At 46.2% G+C, this 24,109-nt stretch overlaps 3 protein-coding genes across 7 annotated transcripts in view; 1 reads left to right on the top strand and 2 right to left on the bottom strand.

Moving 5' to 3' along the window:
* The window catches only part of DOP1B (DOP1 leucine zipper like protein B), a 40,999-nt gene extending 39,624 nt beyond the window's left edge, over positions 1–1,375 (bottom strand). Inside the window, exon 1 of one of the 3 annotated variants that reach the window (XM_015632014.3) lies at positions 1,358–1,375. The gene's annotated coding sequence lies outside the window, so the exon portion shown is untranslated. Of the gene's footprint in view, positions 1–1,000; positions 1,323–1,357 lie in introns of those variants that run through there. The other 2 variants (XM_015632025.3, XM_015632006.3) reach the window with 2 other exon arrangements.
* A 3,289-nt stretch (positions 1,376–4,664) lies between these two features.
* LOC107211649 (carbonyl reductase [NADPH] 1-like) lies at positions 4,665–9,909 on the bottom strand. Its single transcript, XM_015643915.2, has 4 exons — positions 9,773–9,909; positions 8,409–8,728; positions 6,442–6,549; positions 4,665–5,629 (listed from the first exon to the last, which is right to left on the bottom strand). The coding sequence occupies exons 2-4, from the start codon at positions 8,692–8,694 to the stop codon at positions 5,193–5,195; spliced, it is 831 nt and encodes a 276-aa protein (XP_015499401.1). The 5' UTR covers positions 8,695–8,728; positions 9,773–9,909; the 3' UTR covers positions 4,665–5,192.
* Positions 9,910–10,842: 933 nt separating this feature from the next.
* Positions 10,843–17,963, top strand: SETD4 (SET domain containing 4). Of its 3 annotated transcripts, none has more exons than XM_015643883.3 (10): positions 10,844–10,964; positions 11,402–11,497; positions 12,257–12,294; positions 12,519–12,607; positions 13,260–13,689; positions 14,553–14,727; positions 15,212–15,293; positions 15,545–15,625; positions 16,606–16,729; positions 16,997–17,963. In XM_015643883.3, exons 1-10 carry the CDS (start codon positions 10,895–10,897, stop codon positions 17,129–17,131), a joined length of 1,320 nt encoding a protein of 439 aa, XP_015499369.1. In that variant the 5' UTR covers positions 10,844–10,894; the 3' UTR covers positions 17,132–17,963. The 3 variants fall into 3 exon arrangements, with proteins under 3 accessions (XP_033374151.1, XP_015499369.1, XP_015499377.1); XM_015643891.3 differs by having other exon boundaries at positions 10,858–11,012; XM_033518260.1 differs by lacking the exon at positions 16,997–17,963 and having other exon boundaries at positions 10,843–10,964; positions 16,165–16,699.
* Positions 17,964–24,109: the final 6,146 nt, after the last annotated feature.

Genomic DNA, 24,109 nt, shown 5'->3' with positions numbered 1-24,109 from the left:
ACAAACACTGGGCAAGAAATGGAAGCCTATTTCCCTCATCTCATCTGAAGATCTTAAACACGGGATTGTTTCTACTCCTGAAAACAAAGCAGGAGCTGGGAAGTTTTTCCAGCAGCTCTCTGCCAAAGGTTGCTGCCAATTCCATGAGGAAGAGATTTGTCTGGATCACTTAGAATCAGGCAGCTGGTTTGCTGACAGGACACATCAGCTCTCAAGCTATTTAATTCGGATTTTTGCAGTGAAAAGACAGGTAAATAGTTGATTTCCACCCAGGAAAGCAGGGATGGAAGTCGTGATTTAGTGTGGATTGATATTCCTGCACCTCAGCTGCCAGATGTCAGCAAGGTTTGATAAAATTCGATAATCTAAATAAAGTAAATAGATTTTGTTTGTGCTCGGACACCAAGGCAGGAAAATAAATAATAATATAAAATAATTAAAAAACTGTACAAAACCCAGTGACCTTTAGGCACGTAACCCAAATCCCATGTCACAAATTTCCTTAGTAAATCCTGATGTAAATAATTATTCAGCTTCCACCACTGATGGTGCCAGGCTCTTTTCAGTGGTCAGGACGAGGAGCAATGGCCATAAATTAAAACAAGAAATTCCACCTCAACATAAGGAAGAGCTTTCCATGGAGGTGGCGGAGCACTGGAACAGCTGCCCAGGGAGAATCATGGAATATGTCGAGTTGGGGAAGATCCATCAGGATCATCCAGTCCGAGCTCTGTCCCTGCACAATCCTCCAACAATTGCAATCCCCGGCAGCGCTGTCCAAACGCTCCCGGAGCTCGGGGCCGTGCCCGTTCCTTGGGAATGCTCCTGTCTGGAGCCATTCCAAACCCACCTGGACACCCTCCTGTCGCTTCTCCAGGGGAGGGTGATCCCCTTCCAAACCCTGCCATTATGGGATCCTGGCATTGTGTTCTGGGCCAGCGCTGCCCCCTCAGCCGGGTCCCCTCCCGTCCCGTCCCGCTCCCTCCCCGCCACCGCGTACCTGCGCAGGGCCCCCGCACCTCCCGGGGCGCCGGCGGAGACGCGAGGGAGCCCGGGCGGAGGCGGCGGGGCGGGAGCGGCTCCCGCAGTCCCTATGGAGAGCCAGCCCTAAGGAACACCGCCCTATGGAACGCCGGCCCTACAGAAGCCCGGCCCTATGGAACGCCGGCCCTATGGAACGCCGCCCCCGCCCGCGCCGCCAGGCCCACAGCGGGACCGCACCACCGAGCGCCGCGCGGGGAGCGCCGAGGCATCGCGGTGCGGGAGGGCTCCAGCTGTCCCTGTAAACCGAGGCCGCCGGCGTTGTCACCCGCTGGCGTTGTCACCCGCTGGCGTTGTCACGAGCTGTCGCTGTCACCTTTCTGCCGGTGTCACCCTCTGTCGCGTCGTGCCACGGCCCGCAGCGCGTCACCTGCCTCCCCCCCCCCGCGGGGAGATGGTACAGCCCGGAGGGCGAGCCGGGGCGCTGAGCGCCCCCTGGCGGCGCGGGCGGGGACGGCGGCTCCGCGCTCACCCCGCGGCCGCTGCGCACCGGGAGAGCCCCGGGATGCACCGGGAGAGCCCCGGGATGCACCGGGAGAGCCCCAGGAGAGCCCCGGGAGAGCCCCGGGAGAGCCCCAGGAGAGCCCCGGGAGAGCCCCGGGAGAGCCCCGGGAAGCGTCGGCACCACGGCCGAGCCTCCCATGCTCGGCAAACAACGACAACCTCACCTGTCCCCGCCCCGCCGGGAGCCGCCCTGCAGGTAAAGGAGCGCCAGCGCTTCCAGCTTCGCTCCTGGTCCAGCTGGATTTAGGAAAAATAAAAGCGTTTTTGGGAAATGTTTGTGGATTTCACGAGAGGTCGGATGTCGCATCCATAGAGGGCTCGAGTTCGATGTAAGGAGCCGTGTGTCTGCTTGGCAAAAAGTGACGGTGCTGGAGCATTTTTAGTCCTGTGACTGCAAACCGAAGGAACAAACCAACCAAAGATAAACAAAATACCCTCGGGAAGTAAAATACAGGATCGTGCCCAAAAAGGATTACTGTGGAAACACAGCATTTAACCTCAGTTTCTCTTCCTCTTCCCTTTTTTTTTTCTTTCTTTGCCATTCCCTCACCTCTTCCCTCCCTTTTCCCCTTCCCATTTTTTTCTTCCCTCTTTCCCCTCTCTTTTTTTATTTTTTTATTTTTTATTTTTGTTTTTTAACATGCAGGCAGAAAATCCTGGGGAAAAAAAAAAATCAAGGGAAATGTATTTATTCAGTTATTCAATGTAACTGTTCAGATTTGGATGGATACTGTTTCAGCAATGACCCCTGATAAGTTACATTAAGTATTAATGTACATTAAGCACAAAAAGTATGTTAAGTGAAATGTTAATATACTGTTTTCTTTTCTTGGTACCACCTGCCTCTCCCCTTCCTAGCTAGATTTTAGGAATTTAACCTTTATAAACTGAAATGCCACCAAGTTTCAATTCCTAAATTTTAGAATTATTCCTGGAAATGCTGGTCAGAGCTTCTAAGCACGTGCCTGAGCAAAGAATTGGTATTTTTGATATTTCCTTAAGACATAACATTTATGTTCTAAAATACAGTGTATTTTTTAGGATGTTTTCCAATTATTTTCTCAGGGGTGGAGCTGAATGATCTTTAAGTTCCCTCCCAACCCAGATATTCTGTGATTTCATGGTTCTCCTTCAGTGGTTGTGGCATGCCCTGAAAAGTAAACCACATGTAGAAGTGTTGGACAGGACACCAGCCCGTGATGATTTCATTATTATTTCACTCCTTCCTAACCCTTAAACTTCACATCTGAGAATCTGAGAGCAACAAAACGATTCCCACACAACAGATCTGGGAGAGAAGGGGGGGAGGCAGTTAAAAAGAAAAGGAGAAAGGAAATAAATAATTGATAAATTTGGGTTGGACAATGCAGGTTCTGTGCAGAGTCCCAGGGCACATTCCCTCTTTCCAGGGGCAGCAGGGAATGGGGGCACACTCTTTCCTGACATGTTCTGCCTCTTGTTCCCACCTCCAGCTGCTGATTCTGCTTTCCTGAGTCCCCCACCACAGCTGCAAAGGTGGGAAAAACATCTGTCCCCTGTCCTTCCTTCTGTTCATCCCATGGGAAGCTGTTCCTGATTAACACCTCCATGACTCTCCAGCCTTCACCTCCTGCTTTGCTTCCTCACCTTGCCTCAGAGGAAGTTCGTGGAACAGAGAGCTTGATCTAAGAATTGGCAATGCACAGAAGTGTCACAGGGTGGTTTGGGATGGAAGGAATCTTAAAGATCCTCTAATTCCAACCCCCTGCCATGGGTGGGGACACTTTCCACTATCCCAGGTTGCTCCAAGTCCTATCCAGCCTGGTTTTGGACACTTCCAGGGATGGGGAATTTATAATCTCTCTGGCCAACCTTTGCTACCCCCACATAAAGATTTTCTTCCCAATATCCAATCTCAATCTGTTCTCTTCCCAATTTGGGCCATTCCCCCTTGTTCTGACTCCATGTCCCTGTGGAAAATCCCTCTCCAGCTCCCCTCTTTAGGCACTGAAAAGCTGCTCTGAGGTCACCCTGGAGCCTTCTCATCTCCAGCCTGGGTTCTACATAAAGTTCTCCAGCTCAACAAAACACTCCAGGATGAGTTTAACTCCTTTGTTAACACCTGGTAGAATCTGGGTGAAGCTAAAAACAAAACCCAAACCAACAAAGCAGATCCTGAATTAGATTTAAGCAGGAGCCTTACAGATCCCAGAAGATACTTAAAAACTAATTTGTATTTTAGCACTGGGTATTTCCTGGCTGTGGTCAAGGTAGCTGGGACTCTTCCAGTCTGGTCCTTGCAGAAAACAAAGGCCAAGGTGTGTTTGGAATGTTTGGAGATGCCATGCAGATGGACACCCAGCTTTTGAAGCTGAGTGACTCAGGCAGCACTTGAGGGATGAAGAATTAGGCAGGATTCCCCACTCTGGATAAAGTCTCTCAAAGCTCTGACTAAATCCAAGAACCACGTTGTGTTTTGCTGAGATCCCAGTAACTGGAAGGGCACACACAAACTGGTTTTTCTCTGTGGCACATCAGGGGGGTTGAGTTAGTGTAGCAGCCAAAACTTTACAGTTTTTGTTATTTTTTTTCCCCTAAACCCAAGGCCCCTAAGGTTTTTTTCTTCCCAGAGAATAGATTACCCTGAGAACTTTTGGCCTTCCCTTCAAGGAGCTCTGGGGCATGACTGATGAGGTAATTCTTCACAAAAACAATGCTCCTGTATGCTTAAAAAAAAGATTGATAACCAGCCCTTTGTTCTGTGCTGATAAGCAATTAATAACCCCCAGAATATTTATTCCCAATTCCATTCCAAGGCTTCCCAACCCAACCTGTTCTGGGGGAGGCCAATGTCAGAGGCAGTCAGCATCGCCTCCCTGACTCCTGATTAACAATTAACAAGCCCATTATTGATTTCTCATTACCAACAACAGCTTTATGGGCAATTGTTTCCAGCTCCTTCAGCCTCAGAAGAGGCAATTTGTCAACTCTGAGAGTCTGAAAGGCAGTAAGCAGCATTAAACAAATGTAGAGCTCTCCACTCCACTTACAGTTCTTATTGCTACGTGGAGAGCACTTTTATGCAGATTTTATTGAGGAAACTTCTGGCTGTGCAATAAAGGAATTGAAGAACACTTTGCTCTGTCAGGTCTGTAGTTTATTTTCTCTCTATCCAGTGCAGACATCACAAATCCCAGCCACAAACTTGGCTGCAAAAAATGAAAGTATCCCAACTTTATAGGTTTTTAGTACCAGAGTAATTCAGTACCAGAATATAAATCAGTAATTATTTATTGATGTGTTAATAACACCAGCTGATTATGTTTGGCTATAAATGGTGCATCAGTACTATTTTTATTTTCACCTAATTCCATTTAGTTCTGATAGTAAGGAATGTCTGTCCAACAGTGGTTCTGGTCTTGACTCTCCCCCCAGACAGATCAGAGCAGCTCTAAAACAACCCCATCCTCTTTAGAAAACCCTGTGCAGCCTCCAGAACAGCTCTGGATCCTGGAAAAACCTACTGTGATGAGAGATAAGGCACCTGCTTCCTCATCCCAGCTCCATGTCTGAGACCCATCCCAGGGGAGTGGGAAAAGGGCTGGCAATGGTGGAATTAGGAGTGAAATCAGGAAAATTAGCTCCTTTCCATCCCCACCTCCCTGAGCTCACCAGGGTTTGACAGTTTTGTTACTGACAAATTGGCCATGAGGAGCATCAGCACTGGAAGGCAAAAGGGCCAAATAAACAGGGGTCTCAGCCCCCTCATCTGGGGACTTGGTGGCTTTGGGACCTGCCATGTCTGTCCTCACCCAGCCGGGGCAGCAGGCGTTGAGGAGGATGTGCTCACCTTTCCTTTGCTCATTCAACAGCCGGGCTTGGATCCTGGACAAGACAGTGACCCCGATTTTGGACACCCCATAGGCAGTGTTTGGCCAACCCTCTTTCTCATGGACACTCTTCTTGGTGTCTTCCACAAACTTGGTCATGAGCTGCACCAGCTCATCCTCAGTGATGGTGTCACTGCGGAATTTCTGCTGGAGCTCCTGGCTGCAGCCTCCCAGGGCTGAGCTGCTCACCATGCTGGACACGTTCACCACCCGGCCTGGAAAGAGAATAAAAACTGATTATTTTCACACATTTTAAGCCCACACTGAAGTGGGGCTGCTCTTCAGTTCTGGACTCACTCCTCAGGTGAATATCTGTAAAATATTTTAGGTGGGCTGTTTTGCAGAGCTCCTGGAAATATCAGATTAGCACAGTGTTCTTATTTCTAGTAAATACCATGAGAGGTAATTTAAGGTGTGAACCTGCAAAAGTTTCAGATAAACCTCCAGGAAACAACTTCACAATCAGCAGGCCCCTTCTTTCTACAGTAGAAGTAATACCTGGAGATTTACAAATTTAAGGATTTATCTCCCAGCACTTCATTAAGAGGAACAAGTCAGCTGAATCAGTAAATCACTCATCATCTCCAAAATTATGTTGCACTGTTTCCCCTCTTTCCTGCTGCTTCACAGCCATTCTGGTGGTGAATTTGGGGATTTAACCTTAAAAGCCACAGAAATTAATCCTGTCAATGACTTTATTAACAGTCATCATTCACTGTGCTACACAAGGACCAGACTGCAACTTTGGCACAGTTTCCTCTCTCCCCAAAATTCACTCACTGTGTTTTTCCCTTCTTCACCAGGAAATAAAAACCTGTTTTTCAGCTACTTGACTTTTTTTTTTTTCAAAACCTTGATGTATTTAAATATTAGGAGAGACTGCATTTCATTTATAGCAGCAAACACATCACAGCACCACATCAAACTCTGAGACATTAGTGCAGTGCCTGAGACTGGACAGGATTTCCCATTTAAAAGGGCTAAAATTCAAACAAAACTCCTTCTCTACTTTTTATGTTTCACTTACCATAAGGCTTCATAAGAGGCAGCAATTCTGTGCAAACATTCCTGGTTCCAAAAAAGTTTGTCTTCAGTGTAACCTCAGCTTGGACTGCAAATGGGGTGGTGTCATGAACTGTTCATAAGAGGTAGGAAGGCAGGGGAAAAAAATAACAAAAATTAAAAATAAAATAAATTAAAATAATCAAATAAATTAAATTAAAATTATAACACTGTTTGAATGCAAGTTACCAAACCCCAGAAGTTTATCTTAGTTACTGTTTTTAATAATTAGAAAACAGGCATATGATCAAAAAAAAAGCATAATTAAACAACTCTTCCCTGAGAGGCTCACCCAGAAGACAACCACAGCTCCATCACCATTTGATACAGGAAGATTTTGCTGGATCAAAAACTTTTCTGGACAAATGCAGCACAAAACCAAAATAACAAAATTTAATGGCAAATCTAACCTTTGACAGACTGCAACACAACTAAGAAAGGAAAGCATAAATTCTGGGATGGCAGCAAAAAATTGGTGGGGCAAAAAGCAAGCTTGGGAAGTAAGAATTAAAATTGTGAGAGAAGCACCACAGCAAGTTCTTACACAGATGTTCCACCCTCTGTGCTCACAGCAACATTTCCAAGAGGGTCCTTTGTCACATCCTAAATTGTGTGACCTACTGCGGACTCGGTTGTCAGCCTGAGGGAAGTCAACATCTGGAAGTGATTGATATTTTAACTGCTGCTGGAATCTTTCCTGAGCACACCCTGAAGCTCAGACAAGTCTATTAAGAGCTGCCTCCTAATCAGCTGATTTTAAGCAATTTTCCTATAAAGTAACAGGCAAAAGAGCTTCAGGACATCATCACTGCACTCCCACTCCAAGAGAAGTTCCCTGCTCTCTTTCACTGTGAAGCCATTCCTCCTTGGAAGGCCCCGGTTAGGCCACCCCAAAGCTTCTCCTGGCCAGGCTGAACAATGGCAGCTGGGCCAGCCTTTCCTGCCAGCAGAGCTGCTCCATCCCTCTGCTCATCCTGGAGCCTCCTCTGGGCTCTCTCCAGCAGCTCCAGCTGCTCCCTGGGCTGGTCCCAGGGCTGGGGCAGCTCTGCAGGTGGGGTCTCACCTGAGCAGGGCACAGGAGCACAATCCCCTCCACAAAACCATCAGCCAGATTTGTGATTTGCTCTGTCTGGAGCTAACATGATTCTGGATTTCATACACACAACAAAAATGCATCCTTCCACCTTGAAACTGGCTGTGTCTCTCTCACTTTCCCTGCCTTTCTGCCCACTGAAAGGTGAAAGCGTTGAATTCTTGCTCAGCACAACAGGATTTGAGTGAACTGGTTTAGAGGTGAATGAATGAATGGCCTGAGAAAGTTTGAGACAGCAAAATCCACCCAGGGCCAACGGTGCTTTTTTATCAGCTGGGATCCCTGAGCAGATAATGCAGAGAACAAAGCATGGGGGTGGAGAAGAGGGAAAACACAGCTCCCTGAGAGGTACAGGGCAGGTATCCCCAATGGTGGTGGGCTCCCATGGCCCTGCTGGGACTCCTGGGCATTGAGGCAATTAACCCAACCCAGCTCACCTGCCCTGTGTGCCTCAACATGTTGTGCAAACACAGCCCTACAGGGAAGCATGTTTACAGAATCATGCCATTATTACTGCTGGAAAAGCTCTTCCAGTCTGTTGAGGCCCAGCTGTGCCCGATACCCACCCTGTCCCCAGTCCAGAGCACTGAGTGCTAAATCCAGCCCTTCCTTGGGCACCTCCAGGGATGGGGACTCCAAACATCCATGGGCAGCCCCTTCCAGGAAGAAATTTCTCCTGATGTCCATTGTAACCCTCCCCTGACACACTGTCCCCACATCATACTTTAAAATGAGAAGTTGGCCCAAGCAAAAACGCAGCATGGCACTGGCACAGAAGTGTTGGATGTACCTGCTGCCCTCTCCAGAACACAGGACTACCCCAGCAGAGCACTTCCTACCTTTGAAAGCGATGCCAGCGTTGTTCACCAGCACGTCGAGCCCTCCATACTTCTCCTTCAGGAAGTCCCGGAGCGCTCGGATGCTCTGCAGGTCATCGATATCCAGCTGGTGGAAAAGCGGCCGCAGTCCTTCCTGCTGGAGCTGTGCCACGGCAGCCTGGCCACGGCCGGGATCCCGGGATGTCAGGTACACATCCCCGTGGAATTGCTTGCACAGGGCCCGCACGATGGCCAAGCCAATCCCTTTGTTGGAGCCTGTCACCACAGCCACCTGCACGTTGGACATTGTCCCCTCAGAACGTGAGCCAATGTCACAGGAACTGCCAACAGCAAAGGAAAGTTCAGTCAGACAGACAAAATAGCTGTTTGGAAAGGAATTAGAACCATGGGATGGTTTGGGTTGGAAGGGACCTTAGAGATATCTCATTGCCATGGACACCTTCCACTGTCCAAGGTTGCTCCAAGCCCCATCCAACCTGGCCTTGAATGTTTCCAGCAGTGTGGAGTCCACAGCCTCCTTTTTCTTTAAAATACTATTTAAAATTCCACCTTGGATTATGTGAAACTACATTCCTGTGCAAGCCGTGTAAATTCCTAAGGTAGCACGAGGTACTCACAGAGAAAACTGGTGTTAAGTGTTCTGAAGAAATGCCAGCTGGTGATGAGTAAAAGGAAGAAAATGTCTTGACTAAAAAATGTCAGTGATTAATCTTTAGTATTAAATTAACTTTTTGTAGGAGTAAGCTCTTCTGCACTCACAGACTTTCCATCTTTTGGGAATATTCAACTGGTTCAGCTCAAGTTTTGCTGAAAACTTCAGGCTTAAAACCTGGTCTAGTGCAAGGAATCCCTGTCCACAACAAGGATTGGAAATAGATGATCTGTAATGTCCCAAAACATGAAAAAAAAAGGATGAAGTAGCTTTGTCTTCCAGTGCCAGGCAGGAGGAGCAATTACAGCCTTTTCGGGGGAAAACAGCGGACCACAGGCTGACTACAATGGTTGGTTGTGTAACACAGCATCAGAAAACCTGCTTGCTGCTTCTCTAACAGATATAGCGTTTAAAGAAGCTGCATTTCCCCCATGAAATCAAGTCTAAACGCTACGTTTGTTCCCTTTTGGCATCACTACCATCTTTCTTCCGAATTTACTTGTAACCCTAAGCAGGCATCGAGCGAGTATAGAACACTCCGAGAAGCTCCAGAGTGACTTCCCAGGGCCCGGAGCGCCCTTCCCACCTCACCGCAAGTCTCCCTCTCTCCCTCACGGGGAGGGAACCCGCGGGCCGCCATGAGCCCCAACTGCCTCATGGGGGACGCGGGGATGAAGGGTCCGGGAGGGGACACCCAACACCCATCACCCACCTCCAGCACCGCGGGCACCTCTCCCTCGTCCCTCAGCTCCTCACAGTGAGGACAGGAGCTGTTTTCCCCACAGCACAAACGCTCCCAAACCGCAGGGAAGGGAGATGGGGACGCCCCTAAAATGGCGGGACAGCCCCGCCTCAGAGGCGGGAGAGCGGGCGGGGACTCGGGGAGGGCGACAGCGAAGGAATGTCGGTCCTTGTGTGCCCGTAGCAGGTGGGTTTGGGGCAACGGGCAGCAATTCCAGCCCGGCAGAGACTCGGGAATCAGTCTGGGCTCGCAGGGGAGGATGCGGCTGGGGCTCCCAGGGAGAGTGCGCGGGGCACGGGCGCTCCCTCAGGAAGTTCCCGCTCTGGCAGCGCTGCCGGGGCCGTTCCTCTCCCTCCCGTCCCGGGGGTTTGAGCAGGGAATGGGGGGCTGGTTAGCACAGGATTCCCTGTTCTGGAGGTAGGATGGGATGATATAGGATGGGATTTGGCCTCGATGATCTCTGAGGTCTTTCCAGCCCATTGGAACGGGATGGGATGGAGGGCCGGCCTCTGAAGGAGCCCGAGCGCCTGTGGGTGATCCCGGCCCCCTGAGGCCCTCCCTCACGGCAGGGAAAAGCTGAGCTTTGAGGTTCAGTTCAGGGCAGTTTTGGCAAGAGGAAGGAAATCGGGGCAAGGCTCTTCTTTCCCCAGAGGCTGCTGGCACTGCCCAGGCTCCCCAGGGAATGGGCACGGCCCCGAGGCTGCCACAGCTCCAGGAGCGCTTGGACAGCGCTGCCAGGGATGCTCAGGGTGGGCTTGTTGGGGGGTCTGGGCAGGGCAGGGTGAGACTGAGTGATCCTTGTGGATCTTTCCCAAATCAGGATATTCCATGATTCCATGAAAGATCATCCCAATCCCATCCCATCGGCAGGGACACCTCCCACTGTCCCAGCTGCTCCCAGCCCCAATATCTAACCTTGCCTTGGGCACTGCCAGGGATCCAGGGGCAGCCCCAGCTGCTCTGTGCACTCTGTGCCAGCCCCTCCCCACCTTCACAGAAATAAATTTGGAAGTGACTTTAAATGTTTATAATAAAGTTATTTTTAATATATTTTTTCAGGTTGTCGAAAAAAGGCAAAATCTGTTGCTTAATATGAAGAAAAGCAGAGGTCGGACAGGTCGAAGCAGAAGAAGAAAACTCTTGAAGAGTTTTATGGATGGAGGTATCATCATACCTGGAAGTTTAATAAAATAACCAATTGATTCTCAAGGTGTCATTTTATTATTTATATTTTCAAAAGCCTTTGTGCTTGGAAAATTGCATTCATAAATGTTACCTTTTTTTATATGCAAATATCTGAGCATTTGTTTATAGTCCCAAGCAGAGCACGGTGAATTTTCTGACCTCTCTTTTCTGCCTAATGGCAAATATTACATTATTTTAAAATTCCTTGGATATGCTGAATAACTCACACATTTCTGAGACCTCCCAGTGCCCAGAGACCCCAAATTTATTTTGTTCAATGGGAGTCTTGCTATTCTGTTATGCTTTAAAATGTCCAAAAGACAGTTTTCTCTGACTATACAGTAAAATGTTTATATTTCCTTTATTGTCTAACAGAATGCTCTTTTATAGCATTAATTTTTTTTCTATTTTTAGTCAACTGCAGTCACAAGCTGGAATACATTAAACTTAAGAAGTGGCTAAAAGAGAGAGGATTTGAAAACAGTAATTTAAGGCCAGCAGAGTTCTGGGGTAATTCTTTATTTATTTATTGATGGTACAAATCTGAATCTTCTAAAAATTTTAGATTCCTGCTTTCATTTTGAATTATGCACCTGTCTGGCATCAGGAAAAAAACCAGTTACTGATACTCTTCCAAGGATTCTTGGAAACTCAATTTAATGTGGAAAAGTAGACATAGAGGCCTGAAAAAGCCAAAATTTGAACTGCTAATAAAACAGTTTCTTGAAATTTAACCTTGTTATAACTTTATCTTTTTATCCCCAAGCAAGTTCAGCAGAGAGCTGAGGTTCACTTAGTAATGTTCAAAGTAAAGATTTGTACTTACTTTTTTATTATTTTATGTGGCTTATATTTAAAACATTTTGTAATACTAGATCACAAAGAATAGAATGGATCAGAGAAAAATATTGTGACTAGATATGCTACAGTTTAATTAAAACTCTGAAACCAAGAGCTGCAGCTGGTGCTAAAAAATGTGTTTGAGTTAAAAATGGAGAAAAAGAAGATGAATAATTTCTATAAGTGGGAGGAGAAAAAAGCTGAATAATTGCTGGAACTGGACAGCAAATGCAGGATTTGCAGGGAAAAGATCCTGAAAAATAAAGAGAATGGGAGAACAAAGACATGAGATACATCTGGAGCAGTCCATAATTGAATTTATGTTTTATAACACATAGGGGCTGTTCTTTTAGAGCTTTTCCTTGCTGACCTGATTGCTGATTTTCCATATCTACATTTATTTACTCCTGCTCTGTGTTCCTTCTTCAGAGACAGGAAGAGGATTGATGACAACAAAAGCTCTTCAGGTGAGTGCTGTTGTTCCTAATGCAGGATCTCCTCAGGTTTTTTTGACATTTAATGATTTTTGCAACAAGCAAAGCTCAGAATTCCATTGTGAACATAATTTCTGACTTTTAGGCAGTTGCAGCCCTAATGTGAAACCACCAGGCCCCACAGTAATTAGATGCGTCCATTACACTTGATTTTTACTGTTCCTTGTGTGTAATTTTTTTTCATTCCTCCCTCAAAGGCAGGAGATCTGATTATTTCATTGCCTGAGAAGTGTCTGCTCACCACAGGCACTGTCCTCAGCAGCTGCTTGGGAGGACACATTGTGAAGTAAGTGACAAGTGACACTTGATGGCCTTTAGTGGGGTTTTTTCAGCAGTAATGAATCCTCTGAAGGGGTGGTGGAGCTTTCAGCTGAATATCCTGAGTGGTGCCAGCATTTCAGGGATGTGGAATGCTCAGATAGGGAAAAAGTTTTGATACTGAACATCCCCTTTGAGCTTGGCAGAGCTGGAGAGAGAGCACAGGCTGGAGCTGGAGCTGCCTCAGAGTCTGCTTGGCCCTAAATGTCAATTAGGAATTTTTTGGGGGGGAATTTGTGAGTCAGCTTCAGTAGGAAAAGGAAGATAAAACTGGGCTGCAAAGCCAGGGCCTTTTAGAAAATTTGGAACGATTTGGAAAAGTTGGAGGAAGGCCTCATGCTGGGCATTGAATACTTGTATATCCTAAAAAAACCCAACCCAAGGTGTGAACCTGAAATTGTTATTGCAAACCAGCTTTTATTGTCCCTTTGAAATCAGCCAAAGGACTTGGAGATGAGCTACAAAGAAGTTTCAAACACAAACTATTTATAACTTCCAGAGAGCTCTGAGAGAGGTAAAACACTGCTGTGTCCATTTCTCATCTCTCCTCTGTGGGTCTGCTGCATTGGGACTTTTATTTTTTATTTTTAATTATTTTTAATTATTTTCTTTTCCAATAGATGGAAGCCCCCAGTATCTCCTTTGCTGGCACTGTGCACGTTTTTGATAGCAGAGAAACACGCTGGGGAGAAATCTCCATGGAAGCCTTACCTGGATGTTCTACCCAAGACTTACACTTGTCCTGCTTGTTTGGAACCTGATGTCATAAATCTTCTCCCCAGACCCTTAAAAAAGAAGGCTCAGGAGCAAAAAATGATGATCCAAGAGCTGTTCAGAACTTCCAAAGCTTTCTTCTCTTCCCTGCAGCCTTTATTTGCTGAGAACACAGGAACTATTTTTAATTACAGTGCTTTGGAGTGGGCTTGGTGCACTATAAATACCAGGACAATTTACATGAAACATCCACACAGGGAATGTTTTTCCCTGGAGCCAGATGTTTATGCATTGGCACCATATTTAGATTTGCTAAACCACAGCCCAAATGTTCAGGTAAGAAGCTCAAAATAGATCAGGAAATTTCTTTATTTTTATGTGCACTCTGTCAATGCCATCTGCATTTATGTGATGGATGAGGAGATTGGGGAGGTCAGGGAGAGATCTCACAGGGGGAAAAATGTCTCAGATCCTCAGGAGCTGGAGTGCCAGGACACAGGGAATGGCTTCCCACTGCCAGAGGGCAGGGTTAGGTGGGATATTGGGAAAAAAATTCTGCCCTTTGAGGGTGGGCAGGGGCTGGGATGGAATTGCCAGAGCAGCTGGGGCTGCCCCTGGATCCCTGGCAGTGCCCAAGGCCAGGCTGGACATTGGGAGCTCCTGGGACAGTGGGAGGTGTTCCTGCTGCGGCAGGGTGTGGAACAAGATGTTTAAGGTCCCTTCCAACCCAAACATTTGAATTCTATAATTCAAATATTTCAGTTTATGGGGCAAAGCCAAGGCACGAGGAGAGCTCACAGTGGCTGGAGGAGATCCAGAGCAGCTTTTGGGAAGAGCCACTTGTAAACAGCCCTCTGATCTGCTCCTGAAAGCAAGACAAATTCCTTCTCCTGACAGAAATTCCAAGTTCCATGGTCCTTGTGTTATTTCACCTCTGGCTGAAGCCTCAGAGCAGCCTGAGGGGAATGCAGAAGAGAATTTCCACCTTCTGCCAGGCTCTGGGTGCCAACACTGAGCTGGAGCAGCACAGCAGAGGCCAACTCTGCATGGAACATCTGTGTTTGCAGATTCAGGATCTCTCCAAGAAGTCCCCACAATTTAACACAAAGTTTAATCCTCTAAGGTTTCAAAATTCAAAGGTTTGTTTCCTTTTTCACCCTACCAAGAGTAAAAACCTCTTATTGTTTCACTCCCTGAAGGTCAAGGCTGCGTTTAACGAGCAGACGAGGAGCTATGAAATTTGGACAAATTCACAATGCAAAAAATACCAGGAAGTTTTTATCTGCTATGGACCTCATGATAATCAGAGGCTGCTGCTGGAATATGGATTTGTTGCCATGGATAACCCTCACAGCAGCGTTTATGTCTCACCAGGTGGGATTTAGGGGTTGTCTGGGCATTGAAAGGCACAATTTTGAAAGGAGCATGTAAATTCTCAAGGAGTGGAAAAGGGTTTGATACCTCCTTGCATAGACTTTAATGCTTTAAATTTTTTTAAATTGAAAGTGGTTTTTGTTACCATTTTACTTTTAAAAACTGTGATTGTTAACAGCATCTATATGGAGACTCCAGCTGGATGTCTGAGGTTGCACCACTGATTGAAATCCAGATCTCCACAACAAAGAGAACTTGCTTGGAGACTTTGATAACTTCAGTTTGAGTCAGGATTTCTGTTACAAGGACACAGTCCTGGAGATTGCTGGTAGCTTTTGAGAATTCTGGAAAGTTCACTAGAATTTAGCAGGTTTTGATCATAATCCTACATGAAAAATATTGTTGAAATTTTATTTCAGAATTGATGATTGTGGATTCTCTAAAATACAATTTATTTAAATATTTAAAATGTATTTTTCTGTAGATATTCTCCTCAAATATTTCTCACCACTGGACAAGCAGAGAAAGGCCAAAGTTTCCATTCTAAAGGATCATGATTTCCTAGAGTAAGTATCTGGAGTTTTTTGTTTCCTGGTGAGTTTTTTATTCAGTTTTTCTGGGAGTCAAATTTTGCTTCTAGTATCAAAACCCAGAAAAAAAATAAATTTGTTTTTTAGCAAACTCACTGCTTGAGGGAGATGGAGAGGTTTTAAACACCACTATCAGAGCTGGAGATCTTCATGGCTGATGTGCCTCAGGAAGAAAATTGTCTCTCTGAAGGTCACCTTAACTTCACCTCATCACTTTGACTTTGTAGGAACCTGACCTTTGGATGGGAGGGACCATCCTGGAGACTCCTCACAGCCCTCAAGGTGTTGAGTCTGGGAGCAGATGAATTGTGAGTTGCAGCACCCTGAATGTTTGCTGGATGTGCAGGGGGCTTTTGCTTTTCTTTCATGGGATCACCAAGGCAGGAAGAGCCCCTCAAGACCATCAAGTGCCACCCCAGACCCACCAGCACCACCCCAAACCCTGTCCCCAAGGGCCACATCCAGACTTCCAGGGAAATCTTCATTCCCAGTCTCCAACCTGAGCCTCCCCTGGTGCAATCTGAGGCTGTTTCCTCTCATTCTCTCGTTCCTTCCATCCTCATCCAGAGCAGTGAGGTCCCCCCTCAGCTTCCTTTTCTCCAGGCTGAGCCCCTTTCCCAGTTCAGCTCCTTCTCCCAGGATGTTTTCCAGACCCTTCAGTATTTTCTCTTTCCCTTCACTCTTTGCTCTCTGCTGGCTCTGAGTGACATATTGGGGCAATTTTTGGATGTCCTGTGTCTGTTTTATTGACCCCAGGTGAGAAGTAAAAAGAAGAAAGGCAAAGTCATTATTCTATTGCTGCTTTGGTGATTTTCTTTTGTGTTTTGTTTTCCCTCTCTATTTCAAGCCCCAGAAACTCCCTCAAGGTTCAGGCTCCAGGCCTTTTTCCTGTTGGTTTGTTGAAATTTTAAATGCTCTTACCCTGGCTTGATTTCCTTGAATCATGTGCTTTCCACAAGCTGGAATTCCAGGGCCAAGGAAGTTGCTGAAATTAATCTCCAGGGACTGTCAGTGCACTTGGAACATTTATTCCAAATGGCAAATCTGCCTCAAACATCAGAGATGGAAAATGGTTACCTGCACTTTGCTTGGAATAAATGAAATGAGGGAATAAATTAATGGGAAAAGGCTTCTCCAGAGCTGTTTGTGCTTTGAAGATTCATTGCTGAGTGGAATAAATTGATCTAAGAACTAAAAATAAATCCCTGGGGTAGGTTAGAGCCACGTTTGGCATCCAGCTGGGGAGTGCAGCAAATATCTCTGTACTCTTCAAACATTTTGGTTGCAGTACCTGCTGGAGGAGGATCCTGCTTGGTGATGTCACCTCAGCCAGGAATGAACAGCAAGCTTTGGGTACAGCAGCAAAAATTTGTCAGTTGTTAATAGAGGAGACCCAGCACGTCCTTCTCCAGGTAATTTGGGAAAACAAGGGAGCTCAGATTCCTTTCTACATCAGAAAAATGTCATTTTCTGGGTGAGAATTTTGATGGTTTTTTTCCCTTTCCCTCCTTTTTTCTTTTAATTTTATTTGCTATTAAAGTTTCTCTTGTGGAATTTTAAAAACCCACTATTTTAACATAATCAATAAAATCCTTACAGATTTCCACAAATTTTCTCTGCATGTCCTATTAAACAATCAGAATGTTGAATCATTTTATCCCATTTTGTCTCAACTCCAGATTTCCCAGCTGAAAAGGGCCAAAGAGAACCTCAAAACCCAGCTGGCCTTGGTGGAAATGCTGCGCTCAGAAGACCTCAAGATCCTTCAAAAATCAGCTGAGATTCTTTGCAACTCGAATTTAGGAGCAACTTGAGCCCTCTGGAGCTGTGACAGCTGTAATTGGTCAAGGATTCTTGCTAGTTTATTACTCTTTTAATGGACCTGAGCAGCAAAGAATAATTTAAAAATCCCCCAGAATAATTTTGTTCTTTGCTGACTTTTACACAAAAGATTCTGCTGAAGCGGAGAGCTCGAGCTCCTTGGTTTGGAGAAAAGAGAATTTTTTTAAAGGGAATTTCAGGGCAGGATCCTTATTTAAACTGCAGAAACTTCATTTGGAGTTGTGATTCTCTTGTGATAATTTTCTATGATTATTTTAAAGAGTGTTTATTTTTGTAAATATATTACTTCATTTTCTACAAGACTTGTCTGTTTTATTTTTCTAAAATCCTTTCTGGAGCTGGAACAACATTTCCTTACATCCTTCAGGCCAATTTACCTTCAAATTTGCCTGAATTATGTTTTTAAGTCACTTACCAGTGTATTTTACACTTTAGTCAGTCCCATTAAGCCCTGATCAATTTAAATTGGATATCAGGAATTTTTTTTTCATGGAAAGGGTTATAAAACATTGGAACAGGGAAGAGTCACCCATCCCTGGGAGTGTTCAAAAATGTGGATGTGGCACTTGAGGACTTGGTTTGATGGTGACCATGGGGTGATGGTTGGACTTTGAGCTTAAATTCTTTTCCAGCTTTAAGGATTCTGGGTTTTTCTGCCTCTGAAGTGCTTCCTGAGATTCCCTTGGATTTGGGAATGCTGTTTTCTAGGGAATTCTCACCAGTTTGCCTCCTTTTGTGCCACTGACTGTCTCAGCCCCTGCCCTGTGACTGACCTTCTTTAATAAACCCCTTTTCATTCTCTAACACCAGCTGTGTTTCTAATTTTATCATTTCATCACAAAATGCTGCCAGAGTTAAAGGAGATAAGGATGTTTGGCTGCTTTATTTCTCTTTTTTTCCTTAGGATGGTTATTTTAAGAACAGCTTCTCTACAACGTGTCTGGTGAGGTGAATACGAGTTTGACAGAAGTTCATTTGCTTTTGCTGGCGGCTCCACGTTAATTCCAGGTGGTTTGGATATGAGCTGTGCTCCTGGAACTCCTCCACACGCTCCAGGGAGAGCAGCAAAGGGGGTCTGGAAGTGCAGGAAAGAAGAGCACAGCAATTTATGTGTATGTATAAAATTATTCCTTAAATTTAAGCTTAATCTTTTTGGATTTAACCTGAGTTATGTGCAAGACAAGGCACCCTAAGCTGGGCTGGGAGCTGAGGCGCCTGAGGAAGCAGCAGCCCTGGGAGTGCTCTTCCCCTGTTTTACAGGACACTAAATCAAGTTTTCAGAGTGAAAATTCTCCCTCTCAGCCTCTGCTTTGAGCTGCAAACAGCATCTCCTCAGTGCTCTGTTCCCTGAGAAAGGATTGAGCTGGGATCTTACTGTGGGAAAGAAGAAGTGCTTGGTTTCCCTCTTGGTATAAATTCCATTTCACTGCAAATCAGAGCAATGAGCTCAGCTTCTGCCTGATACAAACCTGGTCCACACTGGGGCAGGGAGGTGCAATCTCTTACAAGTTCTGCAGTGTGACCCAAAAAATGACACTGAGGGGTTGGAATGTGGCCAGGAAAGGGCAAAAAAATTGGGAAAGAGCTGGAAAATAAATCCTGGGAAGAGCAGCTGAACTGGGAAAGGGGCTCAGCCTGGAGGAGGCTCAGGGGGGACCTCACTGCTCTGCACAAGTCCCTGCCAGGAGGGGACAGCTCTGCTGCCATGTCCCAAGGGAAAGGAGGAGAGGAAACAACCTCAAATTTCATTCCTAATTGGATATTAGGGGAAAAAAAAATCCCTGGAAGAGCAGCCAGGCCTTGGGATGAGCTGCCCAGGGAAGTTTGGGGTCACTGGAATCATCCCAGAGGAGTCTGGATGTGGCCCTTGGGGACAGGGTTTGGGGTGATGCTGGTGGGGCTGGGGTGGCACTGGATGATCCTGAGGGGCTCTTCCCACCTTGGTGATCCTGGGATTTGAGGAGAGCTGAAGTGGGAATGCACTCAGTGGCTGCAGTGAAGATTCTGGGTTTGTTTAATAAGAGCCACCAGATTTCATGTGATAAAGAGCATGAGGCAGAAATAGCACAGCTTGATTTTCTTATTTTTTAAAAAACTTTTTTTGAATTTTTTTTATTTTTTAAGAGAGGTGTTGATTTAGTGCAGCCACTGAAGTCACTGAAAAATTACAAACATGAAACCTCCCTACAAAATCTTTGCTGTGTGAATTTATGTCAGTAAAATATGGATTTTCTTTGGAAATAAATGGATTTTTCTGGGATTTTTCATGGATTTTTCTGCAGAAAGTGGAGAGTTTTCTCCTGAAATGTCTGGAGCTCATCCACCACGGCTCAGGGCCTTCAGGCCTGTCTGGTTTGGGACAACAGAAGGGAGCATCAACTTCATAACCTGTAATTTAAGCTTTTAAATAAGCCATGAAAACCTTACCAAGATGACATTCCTAGAGAAAGAGCTTTTAAAAATGATGGTGCCCAAGAAGTGCCACACTTGGGTAGAACCTGAGATGTTTTAGAGCATCTGTGATGGATTTAATGGGACACAGGGAAATATCCTAACAAAACTTGATGGGTTTCTTTCTTTTTATTCCCCTTGGATCCCTGGAAGTTCCAAGGCCAGGCTGGAAGGGATTTGGAGCACCCTGGGATAGTGGGAGATGTCCCTGCCCAGGGCAGAGGGTGGAATAATTTGTGATGTCCCTTCCAACCCAAACCATTCCATAAATAGAAAGAAAAAAAAAATGACATTTCCAGTTCATTTCACTGCATGTTCTAGTGGATATCAATAACCCCAGAATTCAGGTTTAGGAAACACCTCAGTGAAGTGTGGAAAACCAAAGCTCATCAATCCCAAATCAGCTGTATAAAATGTAAAACCAATGCAATCTCTGTGCTGTCCACTAGATGATGCAGCTGTACTGTGCAGAAATAAGGAATTACAGGAGATCCACATCCAACTATTATCCTACTCACTCACAAAATAAATTAAAAATTTATTTATAACAGTAAAAAGTATTGTCTTCAATGTTACACCACAACTGAATCTGGATAAATATTTTAAAAATATAATTTTCTTTCTGCTGCTTCCAAGTGAAACTTGAAGTTTTGTGGCCTTTTATATTCTCTCAGTTTTACTGGATTTTAACTTTGTTGGAATTGTTCCTCTCTCAGGTTAAATCATTCCTTTTGGAATTGTCACTCAAGACAGAGTTCAAATCCTTGGACTGGGTGATCTTGAAGGTCTCTTCTGACCTTGATGATTCTGTGATTCCATGAACTCCACTCTGAGGTTTCATTAGTGGGTTTGTAGGGGAGAAATGTCAGCTCCTGTGTTTTATTCCTTCAGAATTAGGGGCCTGGTGGATCCTTGGCACAGAGCCCTCTCAATAATGTCCTTGGATGGAGCAGAGTGAAATATTTCCTCTGACTGCAGTAATTTTGGAGAGGAGAAACTTCAGGGTGACCTCACTGTGGCCTTCCAGAACCTGAAAGAAAGATGGAGAGAGACAATTCCCAAGGGATGGAGGGCCAGGACACAGGGAATGGCTGCCAGTGGCAGAGGGCAGGGATGGATGGGGTTTTCATGGGAACTTCCAGTCACCCAGACTTAGAGATCAATAATGATTCAATGAGTTGTTCCCTGGGTCTGGGAGGGAAAAATGACCCATGAAATAAGAAATAATGGGGTTAAACATTCACCTGTTGAGATTGTTGGAGCATCATTTGGGAAAATCAGGGCTTCACCCTCGGTGGATGGAGGGGCTTTGGAAGCAGGATGAGCAGAGGGATGGAGCAGCTCTGCTGGCAGGAAAGGCTGGCCCAGCTGCCATTGTTCAGCCTGGCCAGGAGAAGCTTTGGGCTGAGCTCAGGGTGGCCTTGCAGGGCCTGAAGGAGCCCCAGGAAAGCTGGAGAGAGACAATTGCCAAGGGCTGCAGGGCCAGGAGCCAGGGAATGGCTGCCAGGGGCAGAGGGCAGGGCTGGATCTTGGCATCTTGGGCAGGGATTGTTCCCTGGCAGGGTGGGCAGGGGCTGGGATGGAATTGCCAGAGCAGCTGGGGCTGCCCCTGGATCCCTGTGTCCCCAGCAGGCAGCGCTGAGGGGACAAGGGACACTCTCAGCAGGAGGCTGGTGCCACTCCTGGCTGTGCCAGCCTGACCGGGCTGACATCCAGGGCTTGCCCAGAAGAAGCCAACAAGGAATTGCAGGGAATTTGGGTTTCCTTCCCACGAGATGAGCTCTGAAAGGACAGAGATGGAATTTCAGGGAATTTGTGTGTCCTTCCCATGAGATGAGCTCTGAAAGGACAGAGATGCTTGGTAGGGGTGGTCTGGCCTAAAAAGGATCTTGGTGAACGATCAAGAGGGACCATTTGACATTTTTTTGGCAGTGCTGGAGCTTTTTTTGTTGTACTGATCCATCTGGGTGTGTCACTGCTCCTTGCACAGATGGAGATGGACACGGATCCCAGGTGGGAAATCTCTCATTTCCCATTCCACATTTCTATTCTATCAATGTATCCCAGAATCCCAGAATTTCTGGGGTTGGAAGGGTCCTTAAAGACCATCCAGTTCCACCCCTGCCATGGGCAGGGCCATCTTCCACTAGAAAAATCAGTCAGGGAGTTGTGGAGAACAAGGAAAAAAATAAAAAAAGGAGAAGCAACACCGAAAACCCAAATGGTTAAACATTCCTAATTTCTAAATAAAATGTTTTCGTTAGAGAAAATGGGCAGAGGATTGTGAAACAAAGAAACCCCAGACCCTTTCAAAATGAAACAGCGTGAAAAATGTTCTTAATGCACCCACATTCTCTGGAGCTTTCCCCACTGGTTCAAGAGTTGGATCTAAGTCAATAACAAGATACAACTGTTGAACGTCAAGGAGGGGGAAATGGGAGCTTTCCTTGGATAATTCACAAAGCAGCTGCTGCTGCTGGGTTGTGTTAGTTAGAAAAAGATGCTGCTCCCCTTGGGAGGAAGAGACAAATTTCTGCTAATTTGGTGTTCTAGGGGCAGCAGGGTTGTGATGCTGTAAGAGCCCAGCAGACAGCAAAGAGGACACGAGGACTGAGAGAAACACTCCTGACAGTTCAGATATAAATGTGCAGCGAAATGGACCCCAATCCTCTGACTAAAAGGAGAAAAGTCAACAGTGAGTTATTTAAATCATTCTTTAAACACAATTGGAGGGCCTGAGCTGTTTTTACCTGTCTTGAAGCTCTCCATGATTAATAAATAATTAAAAAATATGGAATATTCTGGTTATTACTGGTTGCAGCTGATTCATAAATCAAGTGCTGGTGGCAGAAAGCTCCAGCCTCTTTTGGCCTCTGCCCACTCCAACACTGGGGAATCATTCCCTCCATTAACGCACTTAAATTTCTGAGGAATGATGTGGAACAGAAGTCTCAGCAACTTCTCCTTTGTTTATAGCCAGAAACTCTCTGGCTGCTCAAAAGAACATGAAAACCAGTTCCTTTCCTATTACTGTCAAACAAACTTCACCTCCCCGCTCGCGTCCCGCGGGATTTGTCACCGGCAGGAAGCGCAAAGCCAACCCTGCGAGTGCAGAACTTCCAGTCACTTCAGAGGGAGGAAAAGAACCCTTTCATCATGTTCAGTTTTCTCTGCTGCTTTATTTCACTTAAAACATCACTCACTACCAAATGGTCTTTGTCAGGAGTAATTGGCAAACGCTGGAGGCGCTTTTCAAGGCTGTCTGGATGGAAAATCTCAAAGCTGTTGTCTGCGCTGAAAGAAAATACTGCATTTGATCTTTTTATGATTCCTGCAGACATGATGTATGTCTGCATTCCTCAGCCTGAGGAATTCTCACTGTTTGGGTTTCTCTGCCTTTCAGTGACAGGATGTAGCACTTCACCCTCATTTTGCAGTATTGTCTGGGAATTAACCACAACATAAAGTAATGTACATTTTCTTTTTGTGCTTCACAGAGGTCGGTTTTTATTAGCCATTTATTGCGGTTTTCTTGTTGGCAAGTGGCAGATTGTCTCAGTGATAGTTGTGGCTATTGCATTTCAGCTGGGTTTGCATTTGAACATGGATTTTTTTGGGTGGCTCCTTCCTAAGTGATGTCCTTCTCCGAGATTCCCGTGCCATAAATCAGCTTTTCCCTGTGGTGGTTGTACAAATGTGGAACCTCTGCCCCTGAGAGTTTTGGTCACCCAGAGTAAGGACAGACAGAATGTTACATAACCCTGGATCATGACTGAACAGCTGCCATGGAACTGTGGAATCATGGAATGGTTTGGGCTGGAAGGAGCCATAAGGATCAGCCAGTTCCATGGATAAGAACATCTTCCACTGTCCCAGGTGCTCCCAATGTCCAGCCTGGCCTTGGGCACTGCCAGGGATCCAGGGGCAGCCCCAGCTGCTCTGGCAATTCCATCCCAGCCCCTGCCCACCCTGCCAGGGAACAATCCCTGCCCAAGATGCCAAGATCCAGCCCTGCCCTCTGCCACTGGCAGCCATTCCCTGTGTCCTGTTCCTCCATCTCTTGTCCAAAATCCCTCTCCTGGGAGGAACTCAGCTCTCCTGGTGCCCCTTTAGGCCCTGAAATGGGCTCTGAGGTCTCCAAGGAGCTTCTCTTCTCCAGGCTCTTGGGAATGGCTTGGAATCATCAGGGTGGGAAGAGCCCTCCGGGACCATCCAGTGCCACCCCATCCCCAGCAGCACCACCCCAAACCCTGTCCCCATGGGCCACATCCAGACTCCTCTGGGACAATTCCAGCAACTCCAAACCTCCCTGGGCAGCTCATCCCAAGGCCTGACCGCTCTTCCAGGGAATTTTCCTTCCCAATCTCCAACCTCAGCCTCCCCTGGCACCATTTGAGGCCATTCCCTCTCTTCCTCTCCCTTGGGACACGGCAGGAGACACCAATCCCCATCTCAGCGGATCTGGCAGATTCAGACCCCTTGGAAAAGGGGATTTGTTA

This window comes from Parus major, chromosome 1, assembly GCF_001522545.3.
Source record: "Parus major isolate Abel chromosome 1, Parus_major1.1, whole genome shotgun sequence".
NCBI lineage: Eukaryota > Metazoa > Chordata > Aves > Passeriformes > Paridae > Parus > Parus major.
This window is presented reverse-complemented; position numbering and strand designations above follow the sequence as displayed.